The sequence below is a fragment of the Telmatherina bonti genome (genome assembly GCF_933228915.1).
Source record: "Telmatherina bonti genome assembly, chromosome: 3".
Classification (NCBI taxonomy): domain Eukaryota; kingdom Metazoa; phylum Chordata; class Actinopteri; order Atheriniformes; family Telmatherinidae; genus Telmatherina; species Telmatherina bonti.
In genome coordinates this window covers 22,137,792-22,156,230 of record NC_136621.1, presented here as the reverse complement: position 1 = coordinate 22,156,230, position 18,439 = coordinate 22,137,792, and the positions used below count along the sequence as shown (strand labels likewise).

At 37.9% G+C, this 18,439-nt stretch overlaps 3 protein-coding genes across 3 annotated transcripts in view; 2 read left to right on the top strand and 1 right to left on the bottom strand.

Annotated features, from left to right (window-relative positions):
• LOC306774336 (arf-GAP with dual PH domain-containing protein 1) overlaps window positions 1–2,279 on the top strand; it is a gene marked incomplete at both ends in the record, with an annotated part of 22,621 nt that extends 20,342 nt beyond the window's left edge. The window contains 2 exons of the mRNA XM_079264350.1: window positions 1,358–1,589; window positions 2,251–2,279. Of these exons, the coding sequence (XP_079120476.1) occupies window positions 1,358–1,589; window positions 2,251–2,279 (261 nt within the window). The remainder of the gene's footprint in view (window positions 1–1,357; window positions 1,590–2,250) is intronic.
• Window positions 2,280–11,180: 8,901 nt separating this feature from the next.
• On the top strand, window positions 11,181–12,254 carry uts2r4 (urotensin-2 receptor 4; the record flags this gene model as incomplete). The annotated part of the gene is made up of 1 exon (XM_079238345.1): window positions 11,181–12,254. One exon carries the CDS (start codon window positions 11,181–11,183, stop codon window positions 12,252–12,254), a length of 1,074 nt encoding a protein of 357 aa, XP_079094471.1.
• Window positions 12,255–14,926: 2,672 nt separating this feature from the next.
• On the bottom strand, window positions 14,927–17,131 carry lgals2b (lectin, galactoside-binding, soluble, 2b; the record flags this gene model as incomplete). Its single annotated transcript, XM_079263074.1, has 4 exons — window positions 14,927–15,073; window positions 16,058–16,229; window positions 16,346–16,419; window positions 17,105–17,131. 4 exons carry the CDS (start codon window positions 17,129–17,131, stop codon window positions 14,927–14,929), a joined length of 420 nt encoding a protein of 139 aa, XP_079119200.1.
• Window positions 17,132–18,439: the final 1,308 nt, after the last annotated feature.

Genomic DNA, 18,439 nt, shown 5'->3' with positions numbered 1-18,439 from the left:
TGTTCACTGTAGTGAAATGAGTTTTTTTTTTAAAAAGTGATGATGATTAAAGACAATTGGAGACTTAAATAGTAATTTCCACAATGTACACTGTGAATACAAACTCATACTTATCCCATTTACTGGTTAAACTAGGTCCAAGTTAAGCAAGTTAAAAAGTAGGGCAAAGTTGGGGTTGGCAAATATTACATTCATGGTCAAATGTGAATAAAACTTAGTTTTAACCATTATGAATGCAAAGGAAAAATCATTTAAAGTTCCTTCTGACCTGAGCACAGCTGTTTATAGATCTGGAAGTGCTGTCAACAGCAAACTCTTGTCCAATAGAAAAACTTTGATTTCGTTCCTTTATAAATTTGTGAAAATCTGTTAATTCTTTGTCCATCTTTCATCAGTTATTATGCTGTTTGTCAATGTTCTAAAAGCTAAATCTATAACACAACATAAAAGAAAACAGTAAAAAAAGTTGATATTTTGAGGTCTGTTGTGATACTCCAACATATTCCTAATGATTGGGTTACACTGCAAATATGACAAAAGACAATAAAGCCAAAAAGTTATTTGGAAAGTTGTTAAGTGTTTTATTGCATGAAGAAACTAAAATTACTCAGAGAGCGCTGGCCTCTGCCAAGTCATTGTAATTTTTTTATTTGTTTCCAGAGATTGTAAGGCATTAGTTTTTGAGTTAGAAGCTTTCATGGTAAACGGATCCTTATCTCCCCACTGGCAGCGTTACAAACCTGCAGTCACATGACCATGAACAACCTGCCAGTGAAAACAAACCCTGCATCATTCCAGCATATGTTTTGAATTGTTCAACTTGTTCTCATAGCTTAGAATATTTTCCACATATCTTTGGAAAAATGATCAGTTAAGGGTTCTATTGATACCCTCAGTGTCAAGGCAAGAAAAGATGTGAAGTGAAGCAAGTGACAGCAGGACTGAATAAATGCCCCATATCGGTCTCCGCCATCACATTGTGAAGGAGCTGCTAACAGGAAACATTAGGAACTTCACAAAAACCATCAACAGATGTTTGTTATTGCTACTATAAGCCGTCATTTCATGGTATTTTTGGCATTTTCGTAAAAACGACCATATGTTTATAAATTGATAAATGTTTTATACATTTCAGTCACAAAAAATCTAAAAATAAATGGTCAACTATTTCCCTGAATTCAGGAAATAAAACAGATCACCTGTGAGTTCTAATCACTTATTCCATTTTGGAGATTACCTGAAAATTTCAGAAAAACCTGCACATTACTTTTTGAAATATATTGCTATGATACAGATGGGAAGACAATGGTCTGCTATTTACAGCTAATTCCCTTCATTTTGCTTTCTGTCTTTGAAGGATGCTTTTGCCAAAGGGGAAGTTTTCTTGGGTAACATGGACCATGGTTACAGTGTCTTTCCTGGCTTACCTGAAGGCACCCACTGCAATGGCGTTTGGCAATATGGTATCACTATAGTAACACCTGAGCGCTCATTCCTGTTTACTTGTGAGACAGAGATTGACCAACAGGACTGGCTGAAACACTTTCAAGATGTCATGAGTGCTCAGATGTCCCCTCAGGAATTCACAAGTAAGAGTTATGAGCTTTAAAATTATTAATTATTTGTTGTTATGTATTGCCTATGATGGATTGCTTAAAGACAAACCCAAACAGCTACCATGCTCCATGGGGGCACTGTGGAAACTTTTATTGCCATCTTAACATTTAGAAAACTATTGGAACTTTCCAACAAATTCATTTATATTTATTCAAGTGTGACTAGGTGATTAAAAACAGCAGCCTTATTATCCACAGGTCTGATTCCTAATGCACCCACAGTGTGGAGACAAAGCAGATACATGGTTATAACGATCTGTAGCAAATTCAATAGACTTTCAATACATTACTTTATTAAATTACATTCCTATACAAGCTGTGATAGCAAAGATATGAAAAAGTTTTGTTTTTGAGGATTAATCAAATTTTGCCTTATGAAGATGTCATTTAGACCTGCCATTCAGTTTGACAGAAATAATTTGGCAAGAGGCCAGTTTTAGTTGCTGACCCGGTCCTATGGCTTCTATAAGGAAATAAAGCAGAGGATCATCAGGAGCACATACAGGAAGACAAACCTTACTGGAGTATATGTAGTTTTGTTGGCATAAACCATGTCAAAATACACAAACTCGTTATATTTCAACTTTTAAGCACAGTTTGGTGAAAAAAATCTAACTTTTCATTTTTGCTCTAGTGGAAGCCATGTTCAAGCACAGACACTGATGGATCAGATGCTTGTAGGACCTCTTCCTCACCTCTCAGCCACCATCAATCTGACATGGGGTGAACATCAGCTGACTTGGAAGCTCACCTTCATCACTGCTACGGTCACACTGGAGCCTCAAAAAGTCATCATGTTCAGAATTAAAACAATGGGACCATATTGTAAAAAAAAGTCACTGATACTTAAATATCACGGTTTCCACGGTTTTGGTTTTATATCGAGAGGAGATTTTAGTTTCATCAAAATGATTACTCATGTGTCTTGACCAAATTTCTTTTTTTTCTTTGAAAGTGTCTTTCTTAGATGCTAGGGCAACACTCTGCTCCCCTTAGTTGATTTTTATTTGTCATATTAATCTTCTCGACTCCTTCTCATGACTAAACCATTCACAGCTTTAAAAACATTCTTGGACCAATAAAATGTGCCATCATATTCAGATTTATTTTTATAGCTGGAGCTGTTTTGTAGGTGAAAAGTGCCATATTACAGTTATGTTTCTCTAAATGTTGTGTATTTATCAGATCTATTAATTCGGTGAAGGTAGTTGCATATGCATGTTTTTGGAAGACAGATTGATGTGAGATTAGTAAGAAGCACTAGTTCAAGTGTAGAAGTTGTGACAATCAAATTAAACTTAGCTGTCCACTTTGGTTTCAAGGTCTTACTGAAAATTGAAGCGGATGACTGAGAACCAGAAGCTTTTCTACATTTCTGTTGTGAAAATGACAAATTTTCAATAAGATACTAAACATTTTGAGCAAAGTGTAATGTTTTAAATAAAATCAATATTAATCACTTTATATAACATTTATAACATGTCATCTTGTTTTCAGCTGTAATGTTATGATAGTGTCTCCATTAAGCGAAATATCATGCAAAGATTATACAAAAATATAGTTTTTATCAAGTATATTATGTATTTGTATCTCATCAGAAAACTTTAATGTATGTATTATTAGTTATTTGATCACTTGTAAAACTGCAAAAGCCATTTAAGATGCAAAAGCTGTCCGTGTGTGGTGCAACAGCACCTCCATGTGGCACAAGCTTTGGGTAAACTCACTCATATGTAACACTAATTTATTTTTTCCACATTTTTATCAGTATCAAGCAGCAACTAACTGACATTTTAATTCTACATGTAGGTATTGAGTTTTCTTGAACTTCCTTTCAGTCCACTGGAATGTTCTGTGTTCATGTTATCTGTTTCAGTAAAAAGTATTTCACTGTTTGAGGATGGGTGGCTTTGAATATGAAATTACTGATAACCGGGAATAATGATTTTTTTTTTTTTTTTTTTTAAGTGTTAAGGGTTGTCTGTATAACAGGTGTATTAACTAGCATAAATAACTATAATAAATAACTAAAAAATGTTGTAGTTGATCTGATCATAGACTTCTCAAAAAAAATAAAGGGAACGCTACAAAAAACACGTTGTAGATCTAAATAAATGAAATATTTTTTATACTTTGTTCTTTCCACAGTTGAATGTGCGGACAACAAAATCACACAAAAAGTATCAATGAAAATCAAATGTATCAACCCATGGAAGTCTGGATTTGGAGTTATACTCAAAACGAAAGTGGAAAAAACACTACAGGCTGATCCAACTTTGATGTAATGTCCTTTCAATAAGTCAAAATGAGGCTCAGTAGTGTGTGTGGCCTCCACGTGCCTGTATGACCTCTCTACAACGCCTGGGCATGCTCCTGATGAGGCAGCGGATGTTCTCCTGAGGGATCTCCTCCCAGTCCTGGACTAAAGCATCCGCCAACTCCTGGAAAGTCTGTGGTTCAACTTGGATTGGTGTTGGTGGATGGAGCGAGACATGATGTCCCAGATGTGCTCAGATGTGCTCAATTGGATTCAGGTCTGGGGAACGGGCGGGCCAGTCCATAACATCAATGCCTTCATATTGCAGGAACTGCTGATACACTCCAGCCACATGAGGTCTAGCATTGTCTTGCATTAGGAGGAACCAAGCGGCAACCTCCGGCGGTGAAGTGAAGCCTATGCGGAAGTGCAAAAAATTGCAGTTCCCCCCCTCATCTGCTAGGGGCTGGCTGCAAAACAGAGCAATTCCCATGAGGATGGCTAGTGGCTACGTCATCATAGCCAAAAACGTCACTTCCGTGTCCAAAGCAAACCTGTGAAAAAGGCTAACTTCACAGCACAATTTTTTTTTCTAACTCCTCCGTTTAAAAGTAATTGGATCTTGAAATTTGGCATAATTATGGGCGTGTCCTTTTGATTGACATGTGTCAGAAGAGCCGTCAGCGTTAGCGCTGGTGGCTAGTGGCTTGCTACCTTTTGGCTAACGGGAAGACCTCAGCCTCGACCTCACGTTAAACCACTTCGGCCATTTGACTGAACTTGACCCGACGGTTGCATCTGCGTGTTCACTTAAAATATATATTTAGGAAAATATGTCTTGCTCTGCCGCTAATTGCACCAACAGTCCATCTAAGAAGTGTTTGGTCCAGTTTTTTCGGTGAGTGAAATCATATTTATATATTGAAATCACCGCTGTTTCTTCTGCACTAGCTAAACCTAATTAGCTTGGTAGGTAGCTAGCTTACCGCCCCAGTAACCATAGACATCAAGTATATATGATGTCTATACCCAGTAGCCACCTACTTCGTTTCATAGCAAAATTTCTTTATTTTTTGTTGCTGTTTCTGCTTGTTATTGTCTATTTATTTTTTTCTATTTAATGCCGTTTTTAATCCTGCTCATTGTAGTACTTTGAATGTGTGGTTTCAAATTAAAAGTGCATTGTGTATTATTATAAAAATGTATTATTTATTATTAGTCTTAGGTTTTCATTTTCTTACAGTGAATTATATTGGAAACCCATGACATAGTGGTTAGCATTTCTAAGTCTTTTATTTTCCTTCACTATATTCACAATAAGTTAATAGCCGGAAATATCAATATGTAATGAGCTCCTGAGAGTAAAACTGGAAAATCTAGGGTACTCTTAAGTTTTTCTTTGTGTATCCAAAATGTTTGATGGAAACCATGTTCCCCATTTATTGACTTACAATAAACACAACTGAATGTTTAGTTGTGTGGGCTGTGCAGATGCCATATTATTTAAAGACGATTACTTACATAATTTCACATCTCCAGAGAAATTTGTGTTATTACTGAACTGTTTGTCAATTATTTATGGCAGTTGTTTTTAGTTGTCTTGTTCACCTGTTTCACTGATGTATAGCATGATAGTTACAGCTGTGTTGTCATATAATCTGTTCATTTGCTATCCAGTTCTTCCAAATGACTAATTTTATTTTTTGTTTAAAGTTTTTATTGGGTATGCATTTTTTGTAGTCTTTAGTGTAAACACTTTTACTACAAGCCTGTATTGCCTTGAGAAGCTGTAAAATGATCTGAACACGTAACACTACATGTTTTTCGTTCTGTGTGAAGTTTTCCTCTAGGTGATCCAGACAGGCTTGACCAATGGATGTCCAATATAAGAAGACAAACCTGGGCTCCTAACTAGTCGTCTCGGCTGTGCAGTGAACACTTTGAGAGCCATCACTTCAGCACTGACTCCAGGGTACAGAGACTTTTTCCATGCATTGGCGTGAAATGATTAATCTAAAGTATTGTCCATAATAGATACACATAATACATAATAGATATAACAACATGAACACACATACATTACTGTGTTTGTCATTGCTAATTTTTTACCCCACACCAATTTGTAAATGTCTGTGACCAAAGTTATTAAGTTAACAGGAAGAAAAAAAGTTTGACAGCACCTAAATATTATTTTATTTGTGAAAGCAGTTGTTTTTAAAAACCTGGGTAAACCGCATCTTCCTCGTGATTATTTATATATATATTTTTTTTTTTACTATGATTGTGTCAAATGGGAAAGTGATCCCAAACATTTGAGCAGGAGTGTGTATTTGTGATTTATTTATCATTTTTTTGTCTTTAGGGAAGGACTTGCTTGAAAGACACAGCTGTGCCTACTATTTTCTCTCTTTCTACAGGTAAAGAACATCTGTCAAGAGGAAAGGTACAGGTATGTGACAATGACAAGCTAAGTGACAGTCCCATTTATGTTATTAACAGTACTGAGAAGGTTGCAGATGTAGACAACAGAAACAGTGCCATCAACCTTGCTGCTGATCAGAACAATACCATTATATTTGAAGTTGACCTCAAGAGCCCCCTTTTGCTCTAAATGTCACACATGATGATATTACTCTGACAGCAAACGAGTGTGCTAATTGTAGTTTGAGTAGCAGTTTTCAAGAACAGACAGACTCAGCACATGAGCAGTGTTACACCATGCCATCACAGCTTCAAAACATTCAGTGACCATTACTACACAGTCACAGTCTCCAAGAACACTTAAAAGGAAAGCTACTGCTGTTGAGGAAAAGTTATGTGTAGCATGCAAAAAGTTTCGGTTAAAATCCCAGAAGACAAGGAGATGGAAAGCAAAAGTTTCTTCGTTGAGATCGGTGACAAAAGTTCTTCAGAGGAAACTTCTAATATTAACTGAATGTGCCTCTCTCATGATGGTCTGGATGATTTTCCCAGAGGTGTTTCAGAAAATGAAAGCGAAGAAAAGTTCAGCTTTTTCTGAAAACTTGAAGCAATTCGCAACTACACTGCACTTCTACTCTCCAAAGGCCTATGATTATGTCAGACAAAGATCTCATATGGCTTTGCCGCATCCTCAGACCATTCGCAAATGGTATAGTAGTGTCTCTGCAGATCCTGGTTTTACTGTTGTTTCGTTTATAGCCTTAAAAAGTTATGTTGTTGAGAAGAAGGAAGGAAAAAAATTGTTTGTCTCTGATGTTAGATGAAATGTACATTCATAAGCAAACTGAGTTTGATGGGCACAAGATTCATGGCTATGTTGGTGCTGGTGAGATGAAAAATGCTGTAGCAACACAAGCAATAGTCCTGAGTCTTGGGAGATCCCTATTGCTTACTTTCTTATCAACAGCATGACTGTTGATAAGAAAGTACAGGGTGGCCTTTCCCCTGTCGCAGGCCACCCTGTGCTTGCTTAGGAGGGGAGATTGCATTGCAGACTAGATTTAATCCAGTCTCATTACAGTCTGTAGGTTTCCTTATCTAGGCTGTTATGAAATGATCCAATACAGAAAAAGGGGGAGGAAGAACATAGTTGTCAACAGTGTTATGGCTAAAGATGTAAAACAGTTTACATCAGCTACACATTAGCCATAACAGTCAGGGCTAGATTTATACTTGCTTTTATAAAAAATGATTAAAGATCAAATTCAAAAGCAGTGACACTCCCAACTGTGAACCTTTCACTGCTTTTGATGATGCTCTGTAAGGAAATTAGCTATAGTTGTTAAAAATAAATCATTTCCCCCTATTTGTGAAATGAACTTTGACAAATAATAGCCCTGGACTGTCATGTTTAATGTGAGGATGTGCAACAATGGCACCATTTACATGAACAATAAATGCAGCCATAACACTGTTGACAAACCTCCTGGCCTTGTCAAAGTTGGAAGGGTTGAAACCAGCCCTCCATTTACATCTTTGGGTGATGGCATTCGAGGATGCTGAAGGTGAAGCTGGTGCAGGTCCTCCTCCATCATGTTCACCAGCTTCACACTGCTGACCACACCCATGTCTTGCCGCCACAACTGATGACTAAGACTGACGTCAGGAGCTGTTCTTCCTTGTGGGGACTGGGAGAAAAAGGGGAGAAGACTTGTCCATCGTAGTCCACTCCAGCCAAACCAGGACACCCGCACTCCAGGAAGGCCGAGGTTGCCTCCAACGGTCTCTGCAGCTCTCTGGGCACCACGCCGGACGTAGCTGTCCCCTATGATCCAAATGGTGTCTGTGGGGAGAAAAAAGTAGCATTAAGAATGACTCAGGTGAAGACAGCTGAGCAGGTGGATCAGTTTAAATATTTCTTTTCTACATCAGCAGGTCAATTGCAGGAGCAACAGTACATAAAAACATATTCAGGTAAATTTGGAAGATGCCATCTGATTTGGCCAAGACGGGTACTTACAGTTTCTAGTCCGTGTGACGGATGTTTCGGTTTAGGAATCCGTGGAGAAATGGCAGGCAGCCATCTGAAAGAGCTATTAAAATCAATAAAACTTTAAATAAATGAGACAGGCTCCTTCACAGACATCAAGGTAAATGATAAAATCTGTGCATACTTTACTGAATTGACTAGGTTGGGAATAATTTATAAAGGCTGTTGCTAGTCGGATGAGAAGTTTTTTATTTTCCACATTGGATATAATTAAAATGCTAAATATAATTTTTTTCTTAGGTAACTTAACTTGGTCAACAGTTACAACTAAGGCTTACTGAAAAATTGCATTAAAGAAATAAATTATTTCAATTTACATATTAACTTGCAGATTTAAAAGTTTCCATCATTAGAACGTAGAACCGCATTCTTTAGCTAAATAACGGCGGCGAACTCAAGCTTTAGCCCGCCCCAGTGTCATTTAGTAAAATTGGAACACTCTGGCCCACCTAAAACCGTTAGAAGGTCTAGCTCCCGTTAGCTCTGGATTAGCTCCGTTAGCTATTAGCTACAGGCAGCTCGGAGTTTGATGCGTGTCAATCATCCAGCCCCACCGTCACAGACCCCCCTCTCAGCGCCACCTCTTCACCAATATTTGGATCTTCCGGGAATAACCTCACACGTGACGCTGCCAAGATGGCGAAGCTAGGAACCGCCCACCGAACTTCAATTTTTTTTATTTATTTTTTTTATTGAATCATTGAAGCAACAGTACAATTCAGATCTTTGTATATCAGGTTACAGAAGTAATAGAAACCTTGATATAACTGTATAATAAAGAAGGTAACAGCATATGGGACATTAAACAGAGTACAAACATTTGTGAGCTAAATGACACAAAAAAGATACATAGAATTGCATAAAAAAAAAGATTAAAATAAATAAATAATAAATAAATTAAATAAAAAAATAAAACAGGTACATAGAATTTGAAATTATGGAAGAGAGAAATTTATCTTTGTAAGACTGTGTAGAGGGCAGATAAGAGATTGTTGTTCTTTTTATTATTTTTTTTTGTCTGGTTAAGAGAAGTGAAGAGAAAGTCAGTTTCAGTTTTAAAGGTAAGGAAAGATGAGATAATTCCTTGTCATTTTTGTTTGTGAAGAAAAAATTTAGCTTGCAGGGTAAAAAAATTAACGAGTTCTGCTGCTTCATTAGCAGGGTTTTTCATGGTAAAACAAAAAGTCCTTTGCAGTAAGGGAGTAAGATGAGTCGAACAGGTAATTATTTAAGCCATTGATAAATGTTTTTGTCTTCTCACAGTCAAAGAAGAGGTGTATCAGTGTTTCATCTATATTATCACAAAAGGAACAAACAGTGTTTATGTCTGTACTTGGAAATACTAACATTTACGGCTTCAATTCAGCTCTTCAGAAACCTATGGGTGACGTCATGGAGGCTTCATCCATCTCTTTATATACAGTCTATGGGAGGAACACAAGGGCAACCACACCAGCATATGGTCTCACAAGGGGTCTGAAGATCTCATCTCGGTACCTAATGGCAGTCAGGCTACCTCTGGCGAGCACATGGAGGACTGTACGGCCCTCCAAAGAAATGACACCCCACCACATTACTGACCCACTGCCAAACCGCTCATGCTGGAGGATGGAGGATATAATAAAAAAAATACAAATGTGTCAGATTAGATGATTTAAATATTTGGTAAAATAGCATCTGTCCTACTTTCTTTTTTTTTTTTTCACAGCAATCTCACATTGCCCAAGGACATGCGTTATGTTTTTAGTTACCCAACATGTGTTTGTGTAGTTGCAGACAGTTACCTCTGCCAGCAGTTTCATGGTGTCTAAAACTACACCTTGGTGCTCAGAGACAGCCGGTTGAGGCCCGAAAGGAATACCGCATAGATCTATAGGCCCATGCCAGTTTTTCACCTTGGTGAGAAAGAGGGAGGACAGATGTGAGAAGGGAGGAGAGGACTGCAACCAAGAAAACTTCAAAGACGGCAGCACTCCATCAAAACTGCATTCGAGATTCAAGGAGAAACTTGAGGGTTCATCTGCCACCAAATGATGCCACAGATAGGATCTGCGAGGAGTTATCATGGGTATTATGAAAACAGAGGATCTGGACCTTGATGCTTTGAATGGCATTAGAACAGAAATCTAGAGGAACAGATGAGCGACACGTTGACTGGATGTGTTACAGTTGCTTTACACATTTAAGTCAGTTTAAATGTGTTTTTACTCAAACCTCTACAAGGATTTCCCCCCCTCGCTGTGGAAACCGTTCTAGAGATGTCTGCAACTGAAGTCCCCTCAAGCGCATCTTGGCCCTGCAGGAGTTTTTTTTTATTTTTTTTTATCTGGGACTTCATGTGCGGTTTGTCCATGCGGAAGGCATATCACCTCTCTACTGCTCCCCAGTGACTCATGTCAGCTGCAGACAGGTTTCAGTATGTAACTGAGAACATCTCTTCTGTTGTGTGTGTGGTATCATGTGTTTGGAAAGCATTTAATGCTCTCTACAAACTACATATTATGTTATGTTATTCGTACATCTGTATGAATGAATGCAGCTGTTTTTTTTTCCTCTTTTCTCTTGGATAAAGTTTAAACCAGACTAACAAATCAAACTGACTTTTTTTTTTTTTTTTTTTTTTTGCTTTCTCTTTGAATTATTCTGGAGCCTCCTCAGAAATGTGTCTTTGCCTCCCTTTACATTCCGCTACCACTTCACTTCACCGTGTGAAATGTTTCCACGGACCTGAAACCTTTTTACGTTTTTTGGGAGCCAACTGTCAGAGTGTGAAGTGCGTAAAAGCAGCTCCTTAGGGTCAGAGTTTGACCTCTGATCTTTCATCTGCAGAACTGCAATGAACTGCACCCCTAATGCTACCATCACCCCCCAGCTGGGACTTGGACTGAGCCCAGGGGCTGAAGATGGACCTTCCCAAGGAGCTGGTAGTGGCGCTGGAAGCAGCGGTGGCCTGTGGGTGACTTCCCTGCTCGGTACCACGTTGATGGTCATGTGCGCCATGGGAGTGGCAGGAAACACATACACACTTATCATCACACGCTCAGCCGCTCTGTGCCGGACAGGTTCTATGTACGTCTACATCATTAACCTGGCTCTGGCTGATCTGCTGTATCTTTCCACCATCCCCTTTGTGGTCTGCACCTACTTTGCCCACGACTGGCTGTTTGGTGAGGCCGGCTGCCGCATCCTGTTGAGTCTTGACCTTCTCACCATGCACGCCAGCGTCTTCATTTTGGTTGCCATGAGCATGGAACGTTACCGTGCCGTGGCCAAGCCCTTCAGTGCACACAGGTCGTCGTCCCGCAACAGACGGCTTGCAGCGGGGATCATTTGGATGTTAGCTTTCATTCTGACACTTCCCATGATGGTGATGATCCGGCTCAGGGAGGGCAAACCCACAGCAGCCGGGTTGGTTAAGAGAATCTGCTTCCCTACGTGGACGCCTGAGGCCTTCAAGGCTTATATCACAGTCCTGTTTTTCACAAGCGTTTTAATCCCTGGATTGATAATCGTCGGATTGTATGCTGGACTAGCCAGGCGCTACTGGACAGTGCAGGCTAGTTTAGGAGGCAGCAGCCGCTCGGCTCGGAGGAGAGGACTCAAACAAAAGGTTGTTTCCATGATCTTAAGCATCGTGGTTGCTTATTGGGCTTGTTTCTTACCTTTTTGGGGATGGCAGCTTGCCAGACTGTTCTCTCCAGACTCCCTCAAAACTTTGTCTCCAGCTGCTCATAATTACATCAATTTTTTTGTCACATGTCTGACTTATGGGAACAGTTGCATCAATCCATTCCTGTACACTCTGCTGACCCGAAACTATAAAGATTACTTGGCCCAGAAAGGTCAGTCGACAGGGTCAAGCAGGGTGGATCCTGGTTCAGCTGTGACAACCCCAATGCAAGACCTGTAGTGAATGAACATGTACTCCCCGCAGTAAGAAGTATCTGCCTCATCAACTGGAGAGACATTTTCTCCTCTTCAGTACAGTGACTTTATGGCTGGGTAAACTTTAATCTTTTGGCTCAAAAATGTAGATTAGATTAACTTTTTTCACTAATAATTCCAAGTTATTATTGTTTTTATTAGTATTATTTTTGTATGCTTTAAAAAAGTAAATATCTTCAGCGATTGAACGAAAAAAAGTTTGTTCAACAAATCTATGAGAGTTAGTTGAGCTGACAAACCAAACTAACAAACACCATTTTAATATCTCAGTTGCAAAGCTGTATATAAAAGCCAGAAATGGTTCGGTGGTTTATGTGTTTTGTGTTTTAGGTTTTGTAGCTGATCACGTTGCAGCTTTGTATCAGAAAGGAGGGGTTTATTTATGACTAAAAACTAAAGACACACACCAGACATCATGTTAACAGAATAATTTTTGTTCCTTTTTTTCTTTCATTGTAGAAAAATCTGAAAATTCCCTATTATCATATTTTCTTTTTCCAGCAGCTGGAATTGTCCTCTGGTGGTTAAGAGAATGTATTGAGGTTTAAGATATTCTGACATTTTCATAGTGGAACTTGGTCCAGTCTGTGCTTTAAAGGTTCAACTCATCAGAGGACATGAAGAACTTTACTTTACAACCTAAACTTGACGTGGGAAGGGATGAGACCTGAGTCTAAAACTATAGCTCTCCTAGTACACAGTAATCTTGAACTACTTAAATTTACAAAAAAAATATATTCTTCTTGTCCAACCAAACCCCTTTATGATAAAAACCCATCAGTTCACGTCACTGAATTTCTTTATATCCCCTAGTTTATTTTATATGTCTTTAGTCAGTCAGATTTATGCAAATTCTTTAGTTTTTTTTTTTTTTTTTTTTAAATAAAGACTGAGTCACACTGACTCAATTTCAATCTTTTCATTAAAAAGACTCAACTTGTTTCACATTTTTTTATCTAATCCAAGACTAATTCACTGATTTATAATAAACTTGGAAAAGAGACATTTTAATGATAATAATTCAAAGATGCATCTTAGCATATTTTTATCAGAAACTTTGGGATTATCAGTCTGCAATCTGCAGAACAGACATGTATCATTAACCAGCCTGAATCTACCTCTGATGCATAAAGATTTGAGGCTGTGGTGGTGGATTTGGATTTTTTCTTTTACCTGTGTTTTCCTTCTCATTTATTCCAACACAAGAATTTCAATTGAACCTTTGTGGTCCAGATATGTTGAGTTTTGAAAATAGCTTCATCCCCTCTGACAGAAGATTTACATATTCACTTGTCTTTGCTAAACATTATTATCTTACTGCACTATGTTGAAAACTATCAAAACCAGCTTGCTTGGTTTAGTAATGAAACACTCTTTATAAAAAATAAAAAAAAATCAGTTCTGTGTTTACAGTGGTTTTCAATGGCTTTACATATTTTCATAGCTGATTGAATTTTAAGGAAGTTCTGGAAATCTTTTTATCGCTCATTTGTGCCACCTGGAATGTGTGCATTTCATTCTCCTGGTCAGACGAGCGGAAATTTCAAAGTGGTGTAAAATTAAATGAAGAAATCTGAAGCAGGTTTAACTCGGAATTGAGGGACATATTCCTGGTTAGTTCCTGACAGCAGTTAAATCCTTAAAAATCCCACATAATGTGTTTATTTGTGGTAATTTTGTTCATGATGAATGTTTGTAAAACATTTGTGATTTGGGACCAAAACTTAGCAAGTAAGAAGAAATCAAATTAATCAACAAATAAAAATTTTAGCAAAGTCTAACTGAGGCTCCTCCGAGTGTGAAGGGAAAGCAACACACAACACAGAGCATATTTGGTGTTCTTCTGATGCTCACGTCACCGTGACCTGTTTCTGATTTTCTTTTAGGCCAATTAAGAGAGCAAAAATAGAAAACAAGAATGTTTCATCAAGTCACCAGACACCACAAATACATCGAAAAACGCTCTGAAAAAAAGAGTGTGGACAATGAAATTAAAAGGATTGACACGGGTTTTCTCTACTAATCATGCATGCACACGCACATTTACACAAACTCATAAAGAATATTTCTCTCCTTGCAGAGAATGTGGTTGCATCATGCTACATTCCTCAGCCTCGCTACACGAGTCTTTTGAGTCCTCCTGCAAATTGTCTCAAAAACCCTCCTTCATCTCACATCTGCCGAATATTATATGTGTTTTCACATCAACCTCTTCCATCCTCAGGTATCTGCTCTCTGCTTAAGGTTCTACATTTAGACCATGATCGCAGATCTTAATGCTTAATAAACAGCTCAGTTCCTATTTAAACCCTCTTATCAGGCTTTTATAATGTGGCCAGGGTATGCTCCCATCTTTAGAATTGACATGTATTTCAGTTAATGTGATGACTTGTCTCTGAGACAAAAAGACAGAACAGCGCTTATAAACTTGCACAGTGAGAGAAGAAGTCTGGCTCCATCTTCAGGCTGTTTATTCTTATTACAGCATCAGCACACAGTTCACATTTAAACTTCTGATTTTCACTATGATAAAATATGAACAATCAGGCCTGGACTCAGTAATGTCAAACAGAAACATTTCAGCAGTAAGCACAAAGTGGACAGGTTTCAGCTCAGGGTTGCAGATTAGGCCAGCCTCTACGCCATCTTTACTCCTTTGAACTCTGCATCACCACAGACGTTGAAGTAATTGTACCTGAACTCTCCCAGACGGTTGGGGAAGTTCATCATCCTTCCATCAGGAAGTTTGATGTAAAACTGCTCATTGTTGAAGTTGATGTAAAACTAAAAGACACAGGAGAAGAAGGGGGCAGAAATGGTTAGTTTCTTGCTGTTCCTCTAAGAAATATCCCAGAGACACCCGGCTGGGATTTTATCTCTGTCAGGTGCAGTTAAGTTTTATAATCCCATATTCTCATCATGCTTATCAGTGGAATTTATCATGTTCCAGCGTGATATAGTCCACTAATAATGTCTGAATAGGGAAAGGTATTATGAAGTGATCCAAGTGGTTATGGTAAATATACTCTTTTACAAAAGGATGGTTTTTCAAATATAGTAAGCGGGGCTATAAGTAACCTGCCATCACATTAAAAAAGAAAAGAAAAAACACTTCTGAGCCAATCAGCAGAACAAGGCTAAAACATTTATATGCAGCATCTGTTTTTGCCATTTGGCATCAGATATGTGGCAGTTTTAATCATTCCCAAATCAAATAACTTTTCCTAAATTAAAGTTAAACTTTATGAAAGTTTTTGTTTTGTTTTGTTTGTTTTTGTCTTGTGAACTTTGGTTCTTACTTTGTTTGGGATGTCCAAGACATTTAAAACCTTCTGTATGAGGGGATGTGTCTTCAAGAAGCAAAACAAGTCTGTTTGCTTTTTGTCTATTAGACATCTTCAAATAACGGTGACATCGACTGCAAAGAATCTACAAAAATGTTTCGTTGTCATGATTATTATTGAGCTATTTGTTTTCCAGGATGTTAACATATTAAGGTTATATGATTTCTTGAGCTTTAATTTCCTTTACTAGGAAAATGCCACACTATGTTGATATTAGGATTGTAGTTTTGCACTGTAGCACGAGCATTTGTAACTTCCTTGTGGTTCCTTGTTGCAGGAGAATTTGTGATCATTATGTAGATCCAAATACATGATGTAAAATATTGCTTACAGAAGGAATTATGTATGTAAATGAGTTCTGATGACTGAAAGTCAGACTGCATGGTTGTGAGATTGCTGATACCCTTACACCCCTCCAACACACCTTGCATTCCTGCCCGCGGGAGAAGGGAAAATTCCCCTCACGCTCCTCGTCACCCCAGCTTCCCCCGGACAAGGAGTTGCAAACGATGGTGTTGCTGTCTCCTAAGTGGTCAAAGCGAGGAGTGAAGTGCAACGCGATGTTATCAGAATCGTGGCCAATGTCGACGGTAAAGCTGCAGCAGGAGCAGGAAGAGAAGATGGAAGAAAGAAAAAGGAAGAGATGAATGAAACAGTAACAAGTTTAACTGCATGCTAGTCCATGTTGATCTTTAGACTGAGGTGGACTTACTAACTACAGTCATCATTGGGCTTGATGCAGATTTTCATCTCCTGCCCCTCCTTAAATGCCAAGTCATGAATTTTCTGTGAAGGAACACGACAGACAGACATGGGAAATTACTGATGTATTAAGTTGTGTTTAAAGTTTCCAGAGGTGCTGTCCATTCTCTCCTTGGCAAAAGAGCCAAGGTTTGTAAAGATACAGGCATCTAAGTGGCAGCTCATTTTCATCTCTTAGTATTAAAAGGCAGAGACAAGGTATACAGATATGAATTCCTGTTAGATAATAATTCATTTCAGAAGGGCCATTTGTGAGCCACATGTGAATACAGACTTTGTCATAAAAGGAGTGAAGATAGGCGCTGTTCTTATCTCAACTGTAGATGATCAACCAGGATGAAACAATGTACTGATGGCTGTAAAATGACTGAAACAGGAAGATACTCTATTGGTTCACTGACATGTGATCATCATACAGAGGTGGTAAAAAATATAAAAAGGCAGTCAAACTGGAACTTTCTGCTACAGTGGATGAGTGGATGCTACGCAGGGACCACGGTACAAAAAGGCATGACATAGAAATGCAGAACTACATGGAAGGTACTTCCAGAGAAAGAAAAAAACACCAGTGATTGATTTAAAATATTTGCACTTCATGAACTGACCTATTGTTACCAAGCATGAGCCTCAAATTCTGTTAATCTGTTACCTTAATAAACCAATAAATCCCATTCACAGCTGTCCTTCCTATCTATACGCTTGGTGTCACCTGATAGTCAAACACAACCTTTACCATCTTTGCCCCGTATCTATCCCACACCCTCACTTACCTCAGACTATACAACCACCACCCCCACCACCTGCCCCACATTAGATTATTTATTACTGACTTCACAAACTGTGTGCTGTAAAATACTGAAGGTAGGTTATTCGTTATTGATCTGGATACCTGAGCTAGTAAAAAAAAAAATTAAGAACTGTGCATTTCAGAACTTTTTCTGTCTTCAAGACTGCTGTCAAAGTTAAAGCTGGAAATATTAGCATTTTAGAAGTACTAACCTCTTTTTATTCTGTGCTGACAAAAGTTCATTAGCAATCAATTTGCTGACTAGAAAGAACTGTTATTATTTGCTCATACTTTTTTTTTTTTTTGTCAATAAATAAGTATGAGCACAGGAGAGATGAGAACAGTTGAGGATTTTGTGTTACTAAATTATGTCATTACTACCAAATCCTGAAAGGTCCAAAAAAAACAAAGAAACAAAAAAAAGAATAAATAAAAATACAAAAGATTATTTTTAAGTGTTAACACAATCAAAGTGCTTTTTAGGAAATTCAGAGAATCTCTGTTTCTGACAAAGAGCTTCGTGTGAATCTCGAAAAAAGTTTCCATTTTCAGAAAGTTTATTTTCAGTCTTCAAAATATAAGCCTTTACATGTTAAATCACAGTTCCAATTTTAACTCTGATAAGGAAAACAATGCTGTCTATATAAAAAAAAAAAAAAAGTGTTTTTAATGTTCAAGTCTTGCATCAAATAGTTGAGATTTCAGTTAAAAACATAAGGAAAATTAGTCCTCATGAGATCACGTTTAGTATTAAACTATTACTAAAAATCATATGTACAGAATTTCTGGAAAATGAAGAAATGCCAGATTAAAGGAATACTTTACCATCCTGACTGTCTTGAGTGGGTTGCACCTCGAGTAAAAGACCTCTGCATGCAGTTGAGTGCTTTATATAGTCTGGAGGACGACGTTCCGAACAGGAAGCACCAAGATAAAAGAAACAAGTGGTAATCTCTGCAGTAAAACCACTTTGTTACTAGTCTGATTCATGTTATGATAAGGGCAATCATATTCATGTTTTTTAAAGTAAAATAATTTACATGAATACACTTATATAAATTGACTTGAAGACCTAATTCTTGTAAGACTTTTATGAATGTGTCTTCTTTCTTTCAGAAGGGGAAAAGGTGTTTTTAGAGTATGACAATAATTGGTCAACTATGCTAGCAGTTAACATAATATTTTTAATGTTTATAGTTCACTTTTTTTTTACTGCTTGCTCATGAAAGATAAAAAATATATATGTTTAAAATAACT